At 41.1% G+C, this 14,993-nt stretch overlaps 1 protein-coding gene across 1 annotated transcript in view; it reads left to right on the top strand.

The window, feature by feature from the left end:
• Nucleotides 1–1,040: 1,040 nt before the first annotated feature.
• The window catches only part of LOC118363981 (trifunctional purine biosynthetic protein adenosine-3-like), a 39,726-nt gene continuing 25,773 nt past the window's right edge, over nucleotides 1,041–14,993 (top strand). Inside the window, exons 1-3 of the mRNA XM_052487021.1 lie at nucleotides 1,041–1,188; nucleotides 1,683–1,917; nucleotides 10,168–10,276. Of these exons, the coding sequence (XP_052342981.1) occupies nucleotides 1,041–1,188; nucleotides 1,683–1,917; nucleotides 10,168–10,276 (492 nt within the window). The remainder of the gene's footprint in view (nucleotides 1,189–1,682; nucleotides 1,918–10,167; nucleotides 10,277–14,993) is intronic.

A 14,993-nucleotide genomic window follows, 5' to 3' on the forward strand; every position in this document is an offset into this window, starting at 1 on the left:
TTCCTTCCTCTAATGCCCTCCTGCACACTTCTCACATCTAGGAATCTCCATCATACACACTGCTGCAACATGACCATAAACTTGGCACCAAAAACACTAGTATTTTCGGAACAAAATCTCTCATGGGATAACTGACACACGCTCTCCACCGGGACACACACTCTCTTCACTTTCGGCTGATACTTCTCAACACTTAATGCCACCCCCGTTATCACTCCTTTCAACGGCGCCCCTGCTCCGGAGAACAAAGCAAGTCACAGTTCTTGCCTGTAGTTGCATGGTCCGGGAAGAATGCTTCTGTTGGACTGAAGAAACACAAATCTTCACGAGTCCACTTTGCGTTACTTTCACAGACTCAACAGTCCCCAACCTTTTCTCCACCCAACCTGACACCCACATATGGGGAAGACAGAATACAAGGATCCAAAAAAAATGGTTCTGTTTAGGACGAAACAATTGGGAAATTATTTGGATTCCAACTCTTGGTGTTTACGGAAGAAGGATGCAAAATGTTCCTTAAACTGGAACGAATCAGAGGGGGACCTACCTGAATTTGTTCAATACAAACTCTAGTTTTAGTTGCAACTGTTTGGCTAATGATTAAACCTGTGTTGTCACTGAAAAATACTGTATTCTGCAACTATATTAAAACTGGGTAAAACAGTGGACAGTAAGTGTATATTTTGCATTAGTGAAATTATTTTGATGTGATATGAAAGTGAAGGGCTTTATGTTTCTAGAACCATAGGCCAATTGAAAATCGATTTACCTTAGGATGGTGTATTTGGCTGTTTTGGCTGCCAGAGGAAATTTGCCTTTACTGTAAGTGAGGCTTTTTATTGGGCTACTTGTCAGTATTCCACAAATGTAGATTCATTTCAAAAGGCTCCATATGCGATTCTCACAGACATAACTATACAATTCATAATAGTGATTCTGATTAGAGTCTATGTTGGTCAAGCGTATCAATATGCACTGCGGTCTAAAAAATAAATATGATCATCATATAAGTTGTTTTTCAGCAGGTGTGGCTTGTGAAGATGGAGGTAGTGCATCCTCATGAGGAGAAGCAGACAGAATGTGCCAAAGAAGGAGAGGAGAGACAGGGACAAGGGGCTATGTTATGGTCCATCCGGGAGGCAGTGGCGAGGCAGACCATGCAGATCTGCCTATGGGGCAACGGCCATAGTGGACATCCTACAGGCCCTCTGTATCGTCGTGGCACCCGGGACGGCTGACCGGTGTCTGAGGAGGAACGAGGCGCCGCAGCCCGATTACCTGTCTCCCGGAGCGAGGCCGACACTGACCGTTGACCTGTACATGTTCTATTTAGCTAACAACCGTGCACTGTTTTCATAATAATCACCTAACCACATCTGCAAACTAACCTAATTACCACAATTAATGACAAGAGTCTTTGGCCCCAACCCTGATTTGACTTAACACAACAGTCAACCATAACACTCATCCAGCAGTCTACTCCGACCACAACCAACCACCCTTAGAACTTCCTCATTATACCACAATTTCTCTAACTAGACCACAGGCCCTCAACCATGACCACCAAATGTTCTGTCAACTGTGTTTGTATGTATGTGTGCGTGCTTGCGTGTTTCTGTATTTATTTTCCAATGTTGTATACCTGTGATACATCCTCCTCTCTGTCTCTTCCCCTCTCTCAGGCACCACACACGCGCAGCTGATAGCTGGGGCAGAGCAGGCCAGTGGTGGGCATGTGCTGGGTTGCCACTTCCCCCTCCTAACGCCGGCGGGTGAGGCTGGTACCCTGGCTGGCACGGTGGATCCAGAAAGGGGCAGTGCCCGTGGCAACCATGAACATGCAGCTGGCATGGCACCACCAACTCATCTTTGGGATCGGACCCAACGCTGTCTATATGACCAACCCCGTGGATGTGGGTAAGTCTTGTGAGAGAGGATAGCCTGTGTGTGACTTTATGCATTCTATGTCCCAGTGAGTGAGCGGGAGGTGCATCAGGATGTGCTGCTGAGATTGACAGCTGATGTCCCTCTGTCTAACCTATCAGACGACCAGTCTGACCCACACTAGAAAGCCCTGGATGTGGAGGGTGAGAGAGAGATTTCACTGCTCTCTGTTACACTGGTCATACTCCCCTGCTCAGATGTTGCATGCACCAACCGATGGTTGTGTGCCACTTCATCGACTGTGTTTCGTAAAATACCTAACTGGGCGTTTTAAGATCTGGCATGCGTCAGTTATGCCTGGGCAGAGGAAGGCACCGTCTGTTTGTCTGTTTCTCTCTCACTCTCTCACTCTTTGTCTCAGAATAACACACAAGCAATTTAGTTCTGCCAAAGCAAGATGTCAATGACGAGTGTATGTGTGTGCATGCGTATGTGCGCACGCCTGTGCTTGCGTATATGCTCACACCTGTCCGTTTGTGTGTGTGTGGTCAGGAGGGCAGGAGCTTCTCCACACCCCTGAACTCCCTTTGCTTTGATATGGCTGGACAGTGGACACATCATTACCAAAAATCTTGCTGTGATTGGACAATACATCTTTGACCTTCCCACTATTGTTGCATATATTCGGTGAGGGGAAACTGGTGATAGAAATGTCATTAATAGAGCTGACATGGTTCCTTGTCTGTTCCACATAATGTATTTATATCAGAACATCCCACAGCATGGCACCCTTTTGAACGTGGCCCAGGCGTATTCAGTGAGGTGAAACGCTCAAAAACAGATAGCAATATCAATTCTATAGTTTCTGACTCAATTTCCTATTCAGACACAACTCAACAGTGATTCTGATATGTCTATCTATAATATTGGACAGTCATGTTGTACACAATAGATTTTTATCTGAACGTTCAGTAACGTTACACAAACCTGAACAAGTCCCTGCTGCTGTACAGTAGGATATCCATCCCTGACAGTAATACCTTGTTTGAACACTTTTCTTGGCCGTATTCACTGACATCAAACAGAAGAAAATTAACCGAAACAGGGAGTGATTCCCTGAACTTAGCCAATAAGAAACACTGATTTTCCTTTTCCATTGCATAATGTTTTGCTACAGTATGCACTAATGAATAAGACCCTGATCTTATGTGTGTGACGTTAAGAATAGCCTACTTGATGTATGCCCCTGCACCAGTGGAGGCTGCTGAGTGGAGAACGGACCATAATAATGGCTGGAACGGAGCGAATGGAATGGCATCAAACATATAGAAACCATTTCACATTACTATGAGCCCGTCCTCCCCAATTAAGGTGCCACCAGCCTCCTGTGCCCTGCACATTGAAATGATGCACGGTTTGAAACCCTGTCTACTGCAGCAGGACAATCAACCATAATGCACCACTCTGTGCAATGCTAGATGAGCTAAATCATGTGGCACTGGAATGTAAATGTGATGTGCTTATTTACTCAGATACAGATTAGGAATATGTCTGAGTGTGCTCATGATTTGCAGTTATGTGCTCAAGATCTTTGGCTACCACTTATTTGGCCAGTTTCCCAGACACAGATTAAGCCTGGTCCTCAACTAAGAATGATGTTCAATGGAGATTCTCCATTAACAATAGCAGTTGAATCCAGGACTAGGCTTGATCTGTGTCCAGGAAACCAACCAAATATGAAACAATGTTTAAATCAATCAATGTGTATCTGTTGTCATTCCAGGTTGTGATGTTTGCTATGTTAACTCCCTTTTATTTGTAAGCTATCAAAATACATAAAGAGAGTCGTACAATCTGTATACATACACTCCCAGTAATTTCTTGGGTAAAACACCAACGTTTCGGCATCATTGTGCCTTCTTCAGGGTAATGTCATGAATGCTTGATGCTCCTTGGTAGATGAACATGTTACATTACAGCCTTATTTTAAAATGGATTAAATAATAAAAATCATCATCAATCTCCTCATAGTACCCCATAATAATAAAGTGAAAAAAGGTCATTTTTAAACAGAAATCACTTATTTACATAAATATTCAGACCCTTTGCTATGAGACTCGAAATTGAGCTCGGGTGTATCCTGTTTCCATTGATCATCCTTGAGCTGTTTCTACAACTTGATTGGAGTCCACCTGTGGTAAATTCAATTGATTGGACATGATGTGGAAAGGCACACACCTGTCTATATAAGGTCCCACAGTTGACATTGCATGTCAGAGCAAAAACCAAGCCATGAGGTCGAAGAAATTGTCTGTAGAGATCCAAGAGAGGATTGTGTCGTGGCATAGATCTGGAGAAGGGTACCAAAAACATTTCTGCAGCATTGATGGTCCTGAAAAAAAAGTTTAGGACCAGCAAGACTTCCTAAAGTTGGCCGCCCGTCCAGTCTAAGCAATTGGGGAGAAGAGCCTTGGTCAAGGAGGTGACCAAGAACCCAATGGTCACTCTGACAGAGCTCCGGAGTTCCTCTGTGGAGATGGGAGAACCTTCCAGAAGGACAACCATCTCTGCAGCACTCCCCAATCAGGCCTTTATTGTAGAGTGGCCAGATGGAAGACACTCCTCAGTAAAATACACATGACAGCCCACTTGGAGTTTGCCAAAAGGCACGTAAAGGATATATGGGTGTCTGAAGAAGTATATTTTTGTAGTGCTATTGCACTGTGTGCATGAGCCCCATTTATAGTTCCCATTCGGAAAGGGTGTCAAGAGTGTCTGAGTGGCCTCAGGGGGCATGTCAGATCTCACTAAGCTATCCCCAATACTGTGACCATGCTTATAGATCACCAGTGGGGGTTCCTTGAAGAGATGTGCAGTTGTTTTGTCTGATTGCAATACATGCCAGTGCTTTTTCAGGATTGCTTTCATTTTCTCTGTTGAATTGTTTTTCTTCTCCAGTTTAGTTTTTAGCAATTACTGTCTTGGTTTTTGAGATATTTTCATCATTGGAGCATCAATGGTTTTGTCCTTGTAGCCTCTCATTTTGAATTTATCTGTAATTTTCTTAGCATTGATGTCAAAATCTGACTCATTGCCACAGATTAGTTTCACCCTGCGCCACTGGCTATATGGTAGACCATTCTTGAGGGGAAGGGGATGCATACTCTCTGCACGCAGCAGGTTTTGTGGTCTGTGGGCTTTGTGTATAAGTCTGTGTGTAATGGATCATTCTCTTTGATGATCCATAAGTCCAGGTAGTTTATTTCTCTCTCATCAGTCTGCATGGTAAATGGGAGATATTCAGAGCTCTCGTTTAGCTGAGTTTGGAATTAATTTAGTTCCTAGTGATGTTCTTCCAAGAGTACAAAGACATCATCTATGTATCTCTTCCATAAGAAGGTTTTAGAAAGTAGGGGGTGTGTCTCTGTTTTGTAACTGAGTGCTTCCTCAAATTGTCCCATAATCTGGTTTGCATAGTGGAAGCCCATGGTTACACCCTGAATTTGAAGGAAAAAGTCTGACACAAAGACAAAGTAGTTTTTGGATAATACCAGTTCAGTGAGTTACAAGATGCAATCATTGGATGAAGCAAGGGTAGGGTCTCTCTGCTGAACGAAGTGTTGCAGTGCCTGCAAGTCTCCAGTGTGTGGAATGTTAGTGTACAAGCTCTCCACATCAAAAGTGCCTCGCAGGGTGCCCTTTGGTATCCTTAAGCCCTCTATTTAATGAGATTATGTGACTAATGTCTTGTATTTGACGTAAGATGGGAGATTCTCAACCATCGGTTTAATGTGGTGTTCCACAAACTTAGAAATGTTGGAATCACAAAGTCAAATGCAGCTAAAATGGGTCTACCTGGGGGAGGAGACACTTTTTTTTATTAATTTAGCGACTGTATAAAAAGTTTATCTAATGAAATTTCACAGACATTCTCATTCTTTATTGGTGATTTGTCCTGATTCCAAATCGTTTTCCACTGTGGATGTGATATTATGCTGGAATTCTAGGGTAGGGTCATAATTCAGTTTGTGATAGAAGTCACCTTTGTCAGTGACATTCATTCGCATAGTCACATTTGTTTTGTATGCAAATTCCTCTGTCACATTTTCTCATGATAATCAAAGGATCTGATTTCTCATCTCTACTCAGGTTATCATAGGATTTGTTTTTTTTGTTTGTCTTTCAGTAGGTCACTTTCATTTTCAACAATCCTGCCTGAAGGTTTGGGGGAGGTACGAATTCACTTTTTGCTCAAAATGTTGTTCTCTTAGAGCTTACAGTTTATTTGCCGTTAGTCAACACCTCTACACAAAATAATAACAAATAAACAACATTTAACAAACTTGCTTCAATAAAGTACATACTCTACAGGTCTCAAACTCAAATATGGAACTCGAAGACTGTTTCACTGCGTTTTTTCATTGTTACCCTCTAATCAGGGACTGATTTAGACTTGGGACACCAGGTGGTTGCAATTAATTATCAAATAGAACAGAAAACCAGCAGGCTTCGGACCTCATAGGGTAACCCGGAAATGCTTGACCCGGAAATGTGGTCTGAGGCGCCGTATAGATGGTGATGCAAATACGGAACCTCCGTTGGCGCAGAGGCCAAAGTGAGCTCAGTACCGCATCGCCGTGAGCATCTAAAATATTGTAAAAGGATTCATAGGCACTGTATGGTCAATCTGACATCTGCATTGGCCGTGCTGAATCATTTACGGTAATATGGCCTCTGCAGAAGTCAGGAAGAATGTGGCCTCTGCAGAAGTCAGGACATTCATACTTGCTTTGCGGAGCTGTTCAGAGCTGTTGTGAAAGAAGTGAGTTTGTGTTCATAGAGGACCCCCCCGCGGTCAATCAATCATGTCAATGCAGAGCTATATGGAGCCATCCGCATTATTAACACATTTGAGAGGCACACTGCCATGTGGTACTTAACTCACTGTGGCCTCTGCATTCCTCCAGACGCTCGCCAATTGCATCGCACCATCCATATGGCACCTAATTTTTGGATCAAGCATAAATTGGCTTTTACAATGCTGAAGGCTCCATATAGCTCTGCATTGGCATGATAGGCTGACAATAGGTGAGGACGGGAGGTCCTGTATTTTTTTTAAAACATTTTTATTTATTTCACCTTTATTTAACCAGGTAGGCCAGTTGAGAACAGGTTCTCATTTACAACTGCGACCTGGCCAAGATAAAGAAAAGCAGTGTGACAAAAACAACAACAGATTGTATCTAAACAACTTCATTCTCAACAGCTCTGTGCTGCTCCACAAAGAACAATAAGTATTAATGCCCTTACTTCTGCAGAGGCCATATCATCGAAAATGCAGCACAGCCAATGCAGACCCCCAGATTGACCACGCAGGGCCTTTAACAGTTGAATACCCATGCTCTACAGGCCAAAAATATAGGGTTGGCCTAAAAACTCCCATGATTCTCTGAATGAAAAAAATCGACTACAGGCTAAGGAAGTTAACACATGTTTTACAGAAACAAAACTTGATATGTACATGATAGACTTTATCTTAAGACTTTTACTAGACACTACCTAAATAAATGGCCTATAGAAGTTACATATCCATTATTTGGCCCGCGTTTAAAAGCTAAACAAACACAGTTGCATATATAATTTAGGGTCCACGTGGTTTGAGAGTTGATAGGCTTAGTTCATGTCATAGTTGGAACTAAAAAAAGTCAAACTTGTTAAATGGTTGAACACGGCACATGTATAGCTGATGGGGCTGGGCTGAAGGACAACCAGTTTATAAAGTCGAAAATGTACGAGTTTGCTAGTTTCAACTAGCACTTTAACGCTGCAATTACTCGGAGTCCTTACTGCCTGAGTGCGCACACGTCTCCCCCCAGCTGTGGACAAGGAAAATGCATCTGGATGTGGGCGCGGTTATCAAAAATACGAACTTGCCACGATACAAGATACATGTGAGTTTGGCTTTTAAGACTTCAACTAAGTTTTTATTTTATGAGAACTTGCAGTGTTGCGCGTGTGGTCACTGAGTCAGTTTTACCATCGCGATGCTAACTACACCTTGGAATCAACTGGGAAGTTGGCAATTAAAAGTGGTCCTTCTGTAGCTCAGTTGGTAGAGCATGGCGCTTGTAACGCCAGGATAGTGGGTTCGATTCCCGGGACCACCCATACGTAGAATGTATGCACACATGACTGTAAGTCGCTTTGGATAAAAGCGTCCACTAAATGGCATATATTATATTATTATTAAAATACCTAGATAAAAATACAAGAGCACTGCTAATTTCGAAAGAGGGTTATTGTTGTCGCAGTATTTTTTCATGTGGCTGCAAATATATAGGTACGTCAATTAACTTGTTAGTGTGGCTAAACTCAAACGCTGTAGTTAACTGGCTACAGTTGTTGTTAGATGCTGTAGTTATCTACGTTATGTAGTTGAACTTTGCTTGTGGAGGCATTCCACCCACATTTGTTATATTGTAGCCAATGGGATCGTTCTGCCATCACTGGTCATCAAACTTTGTAAAAAAAAGTTTCTCTTTTTCCACAGTGTAGTTTTAGTACTGCTTGCATCAATTGTGCTGATTAAAAAAAGCGATGGGCTGCGGACAATCATTTGTACATTTTTTAGCAAAATTATCTCTCAAAGTTCTCAAACGTCTGTAAATTAATAGTTCCATTGTCACGAGTGCGTGTTTCCAATCAAAGGGAGCGAGTCGACTAATTGGGAACCACGCGCATCTTGCGACTCACATTATCTATGTAAAAGCTCCTATTTGATAGATTTTGTACAGAGGCTTATAGGCCATTCCTGGGGGGGTCATGGCTGGAAGAAGGGATCCTGCTTTTTGTCAAATTAACATAAACATGTTTTTTTCTTTTCTTAATTTAAGCAAACCTTAACCTAATTATCCTAGCCTGCTGTTTAAGTTCTCCTAACCTGTCGTAGAAAAGTCAAATCTGACGTTAATTTGACAATTTATCCCTTCTAGCTATGACCTTCAAGGGGCACGTTCAGCTGGATCGAACATTCATATAGAAATATGCTATGTAGATCAAACATGCCTCTCTAATATGTAGAATAAGAAAGCACATTGGCTCTATTCACACATTTCTATCTGCAACGTTAGATAACTGAACATTGCTCCAGTAAGATGGGAGATAGAACTGGTTATTAATTGGGGCAAAGGCATTCCCTCCACTTCTTCAACCCCAATATTGTCCATCTACAACAGTGATAGCAAACTTTGATGCGGGTGGGGACCAACAAAACATTTTAAGTAATTTTGATGGGCACAGTAGCTCAAGGGTTTGCATACCTTGGGATGCCCATCCCTGAGCTACAATGTCTTTCAGGCAAATGAAACGCATAGAGTATTCAAGGGGTTGTACATGTTAGTCCCCCCCCCCCCAACTTGTTTCTACTGTCATTAGCACGCTGATACATGTGTCACCCACATTAAAAAATAATAATACAAATTGCAGTTTTTAATGGGTCCCTACACAGAATGGGCTCTTGCACAATGACAACTAATTGGAGACAGATTTTTATGGGTGGCCATGTCCCTACCAATGTGACATATGAATGGGTGATTTAAGTGCTAGGCCCCAGCAAAAGGTCATCAATCCTTCACAGCAGCCTGGTGATGAGGCCTTGGGTAAGGTCCTGCACCGTAGGTCAATTTTCACATGCAATTAAATTGCTTCCTTTATGGATTATAAATTAAAAGTGATTTGAGAAGCTGTTTGATTTACTGTTGCTGTTAGTGCCCCTGGGTTGAATTCAGAAGGGTGCAATGTTCTGAAGGTTGCAGATAGAAATGTATTGAATAGAGCTGACAAGTTTCTTTATTCTACATGACAGAGAAGTATGTCTGTAATACAGAATTTATTTTTATATCAAAGTTCCATGATGTCTTAATGAGCACCTTCCTGGTTCGATGATGTGATTTGATCACATGTGCATGTTTTGTGATTGGTTCTTCCATCTACCTGTCATTCAGTTGCCATGGCAGAGCGGGTGCTGGTGATTGGCAGTGGTGGGCGGGAACACACCCTGGCATGGAAGCTGGGCAGTGCTAGGGGGGAGTGTTGGAGGGAGAGAGGTCATGTTCATTAGGGCACACCATAGGAAAATTATTTGCAACGGAAAAGTGTTTCTAATTGGACTAGTCCAGGTAGTCTGTCCCGGTTTGAGTCTGCTCGCTGTGTGTCATCTTAACACTGTGTCATTGAATTTCTACCCATCTCCTGAACTGAAATATAATTAACCCCTGACCCCAGGGCCAGTTTTCCTGCTCTGGTGGTGAAGGCCAGTGGCCTGGCTGCAGGGAAGGGTGTCATTGTGGCCAAGGACCAGGAGGCCTGCCAGGCTGTGCTGGACATAATGAAGGTATAGTTTCAAAGTGACCCAAGGTCAGTTTAGCATTTCCCACCCTAATAGTTAAGGCTATGATTCCGAGAGGGTATGCTGTATCTGTGGGCACTCACAGTAGGTGGAGTAGAAAGGTTTGCATTAGAGGTTGACCGATTAGGATTTTTCAACGCCTATACCAATTTATTGGAGGACCCCAAAAAAACGATGCCTTTTATTTTTTTATGTGTGTAGGGGGGAGTGTTGGAGGGAGAGAGGTCATGTTAATAAATTTTATTAAAAGTGTTAATTCAGTATTGTTGCAACTGTCATTATTACACACACACATATATATATATATATATACATATATATATATATATATATATATATATATATATATATATATATATATATATATATATATATATATATATATATATATATATATATATATATATATATATATGTGTATATATATATGTATATATATATGTGTGTGTGTAATAATGACAGTTGCAACAATACTGAATTAACACTTTTAATAAAAATAAAAAAACGTAATATAATACATAAAATCAATTTAGTCTCAAATAATAAAACTTTCAATTTGGTCTAAATAATGCAAAAACACAGTGTTGGAGAAGAAAGCAAAAGTGCAATATGTGCCATGTAAAAAAGCTAACGTTTAAGAGCCTTGCTCAGAACATATGAAAGCTGGTGGTTCCTTTTAACATGAGTCTTCAATATTAACAGTTAAGACGTTTTAGGCTGTAGTTATTATAGGAATTATGACGCTTCGATTATTTCTCTCTTATACCATTTGTATTTAATATACCTTTGACTATTGGATGTTCTTATAGGCACTTTAGTATTCCCAGGCTAATCTTGGGAGTTGATAGTCTTGAAGTCATCAACAGCGCTGTGCTTCAAGCATTGCTAAGAGCTGCTGGCGAACGAAGGAAAGTGCTGTTGAATGAATGCTTACGAACCTGCTGCCGCCTACCACCGCTCAGTCAGACTGCACTATCAGATCATAGACGTAATTATAATATAATAAACATACAGAAATACGAACCTTGGGTCATTAATATGGTCAAATCCGGGAAACTATCATTTCAAAAACAAAACGCTTATTCTTTCAGTGAAATACAGAACCGTTCTGTATTTTATCGAGCAGGTGGCAACCCTAAGTCTAAATATTGCTGTTACAACCTTCAATGTTATGTCATAATTATGTAAAATTCTGGGAAATTAATGATGGTCTTTATTAGGAAGAAATGGTCTTCACACAGTTCGCAACGAGCCAGGCGGCCCAAACTGCAACATACAGTCATGGCCAAAAGTTTTGAGAATGACACAAATGTCTTTAGAAATGTTTGTCAGATGTTGCTATGGAATACTGAAGTATAATTACAAGCATTTCAATATTTGCTGTGTTGACCATTCTTTTTCAAGACATCTGCAGTCCACCCTGGCATGCTGTCAATTAACTTCTGGGCCACATCCTGACTGATGTTAGCCCATTCTTGCATAATCAATGCTTGGAGTTTGTCAGAATTTGTGTTTTTTTGGTTTGTCCACCTGCCTCTTGAGGATGGACCACAAGTTCTCAATGAGAATTAAGGTCTGGGGAGTTTCCTGGCCATGGACACAAAATATTGATGTTTTCTTCCCTGAGCCACTTAGTTATCACTTTTGCCTTATGGCAAGGTGCTCCATCATGCTGGAAAAGGCATTGTTCGTCACCAAACTGTTCCTGGATGGTTGGGAGAAGTTGCTCTCTGAGAATATGTTGGTACCATTCTTTATTCATGGCTGTGTTCTTTGGAAAAATTGTGAGTGGGCCACTCCCTTGGCTGAGAAGCAACCCCACACATGAATGGTCTCAGGATGCTTTACTGTTGGCATGACACAAGACTGAGGGTAGCGATCACCTTGTCTTCTCTGGACAAGATTTTTCCCGGATGCCCCAAACAATCGAAAAGGGGATTCATCAGAGAAAATGACTTTACCCCAGTCCTCAGCAGTCCAATCACTGTATATTTTGCAGAATATCAGTCTGTTCCTGATGTTTTTCCTGGAGAGAAGTGGCTTCTTTGCTGCCCTTCTAGACACCAGGCCATCCTCAAAGTCTTTGCCTCACTGTGCGTACAGATTAGAGGTCGACCGATTATGATTTTTCAACGCGATACTGATTATTGGAGGACCAAAAAAGCCAATACCGATTAATCTGCCAATTAATTTTTTTATTTGTAATAATGACAATTACAACAATACTGAATTAACACTTATTTTAACTTAATATAAAACATCAATAAAATCAATGTAGCCTCAAATAATTAATGAAACATGTTCAATTTGGTTTAAATAATGCAAAAACAAATTGTTGGAGAAGAAAATATGTGCCATGTAAAATATGTGCCATGTAAAAAAGCTAACGTTTAAGTTCCTTGCTCAGAACATGAGAACATATGATAGTTGGTGGTTCCTTTTAACATGAGACTTCAATATTCCAAGGTAATAGGTTTTAGGTTGTAGTTAATATAGTATTTATAGGACTATTTCTCTCTATACCATTTGTATTTCATATACCTTTGACTATTGGATGTTCTTATAGGCACTATAGTATTGCCAGTGTAACAGTATAGCTTCCGTCCCCCTCCTTGCCCCTCCCTGGGCTTGAACCAGGAACACATCGACAACGGCCACACTCGAAGCATCGTTACCCATCGCTCCACAAAAGCCGCGGCCCTTGCAGCGCAAAGGGAATAACTACTCCAAATCTAAAAGCGAGTGACGTTTGAAACAGTATTAGCGCACACCCAGCTAACTAGCTAGCCATTTCACATTGGTTACACCAGCCATTAGGCTGATAGGCTTGAAGTCATAAACAGCGCTGTGCTTGCGAAGAGCTGCTGGCAAAACACAGGAAAGTGCTGTTTGAATGAATGATTACGGGCCTGCTGCTGCTTAGTCAGACTGCTCTATCAAATCAGACTTAATTATAACATAATAACACACAGAAATATGAGCCTTTGGTCATTAATATGATCAAATCCGGAAACTATCATTTTGAAAACAAAACGTTTATTATTTCAGTGAAATACGGAACCGTTCGGCATTTTATCTAACGGGTGGCATCCCTAAGTCTAAATATTCTTATTACATTGCACAACCTTCAATCTATGTCATAATTATGTAAAATTCTGGCAAATTAGTTCGCAATGAGCCAGGCAGCCCAAATTTGCATATACCCTGACTCTGCGTGCAATGAACACAAGAGAAATGACACAATTTCACATGGTTAATATTGCCTGCTAATCTGTATTAGTATTTATAACTAGTGATTATGATTGATTGTTTTTTATAAGATAAGTTTAATGCTAGCTAGCAATTTACCTTGGCTTCTACTGCATTCGCGTAACAGGCAGATTACTCGTGGAGTGCAATGGTTAGAACATTGTTAACTGTGCGGTTGCAAGATTGGAACCCCTGAGCTGACATGGTGAAAATCTGTCGTTCTGCCCCTGAACAAGGAAGTTAACCCACAGTTCCTAGGCAGTTATTGAATAAGAATGTGTTCTTAACCTCTTGGTGTTAGGGGGCAGTATTTTCATTTTTGAAATTTTTTTTTTCTTCCCCGTTTTAAACGGGATATTTTGTCAGGAAAAGATGCTAGAATATGCATATAATTGACAGCTTTGCATAGAAAACAATCTAACGTTTCCAAAACTATAAAGATATTGTCTGTGAGCATAACAGAACAGATGTTGCAGGCGAAAGCCTGAGAAAAATTCAATCTGGAAGTGCCCCAGGTTTTGAAAGCGCTGTGTTCCAATGACTCCCTATATGGCTTTGAATGTACCATCAACGAGCTTACGCTTTCTACGTATTCCCCAAGGTGTCTACAGCATTGTGACGTAGTTTTACGCATTTCTTTTGAAGAATAGCCGTATGGGGGGGGGGGCACATTGCGTAAGTGGTCACATGGTGGCTCCGAGAGAGATTCTCGCTTAAGGGCAGAGGTAGCCATTACTCCAATCGGTCCTAGAGAAAAAGGAATTGTCCCGAGGGATATATTATCGAATAGATATTAGAAAAACACCTTGGGGATGGATTCTAAACAACGTTTGCCATGTTTCTGTCAATATTATGGAGCTAATTTGGAATATTTTTTGGCGTTGTGGTGACCGCAATTTCTGGGTGATTTCTCAGCCAAACGTGAAGAACAACAGAGCTATTTCGCCGACAAAAATAATATTTTGGGAAAAAATGAACTTTGGCTATCTACCGGGGAGTCTCGTGAGTGAAAACATCCGAAGTTCATCAAAGGTAAACGATTTAATTTGATTGCTTTTCTGATTTCCGTGACAAGTTTGCCTGTTGCTAGCAAGGCATAATGCTATGCTAGGCTATGATAAACTGACACAAATGCTTGTCTAGCGTTGGCTGTAAAGCATATTTTGAAAATCTGAGATGACAGGGTGATTAACAAAAGGCTAAGCTGTGTTCCAATATACTTCACTTGTGATTTTCATGAATAGGAATATTTTCTAGGAAGATTTATGCCCGTTGCGTTATGCTAATTAGTGTCAGATGATGATAACGGTCCCGTTCACGGGCTGGGCGTCACTACAAGTTAACTGACTTGTCTAGTTAAATAAAAGGTATAATTTTTTTAAAAACATTTAAATTTGATAAAGAAACGGAAATCGGCGCCCAAAAATACCGATTTTCGATTGTTATGAAAACT

This window comes from Oncorhynchus keta, chromosome 30 (genome assembly GCF_023373465.1).
Source record: "Oncorhynchus keta strain PuntledgeMale-10-30-2019 chromosome 30, Oket_V2, whole genome shotgun sequence".
Taxonomy (NCBI): domain Eukaryota; kingdom Metazoa; phylum Chordata; class Actinopteri; order Salmoniformes; family Salmonidae; genus Oncorhynchus; species Oncorhynchus keta.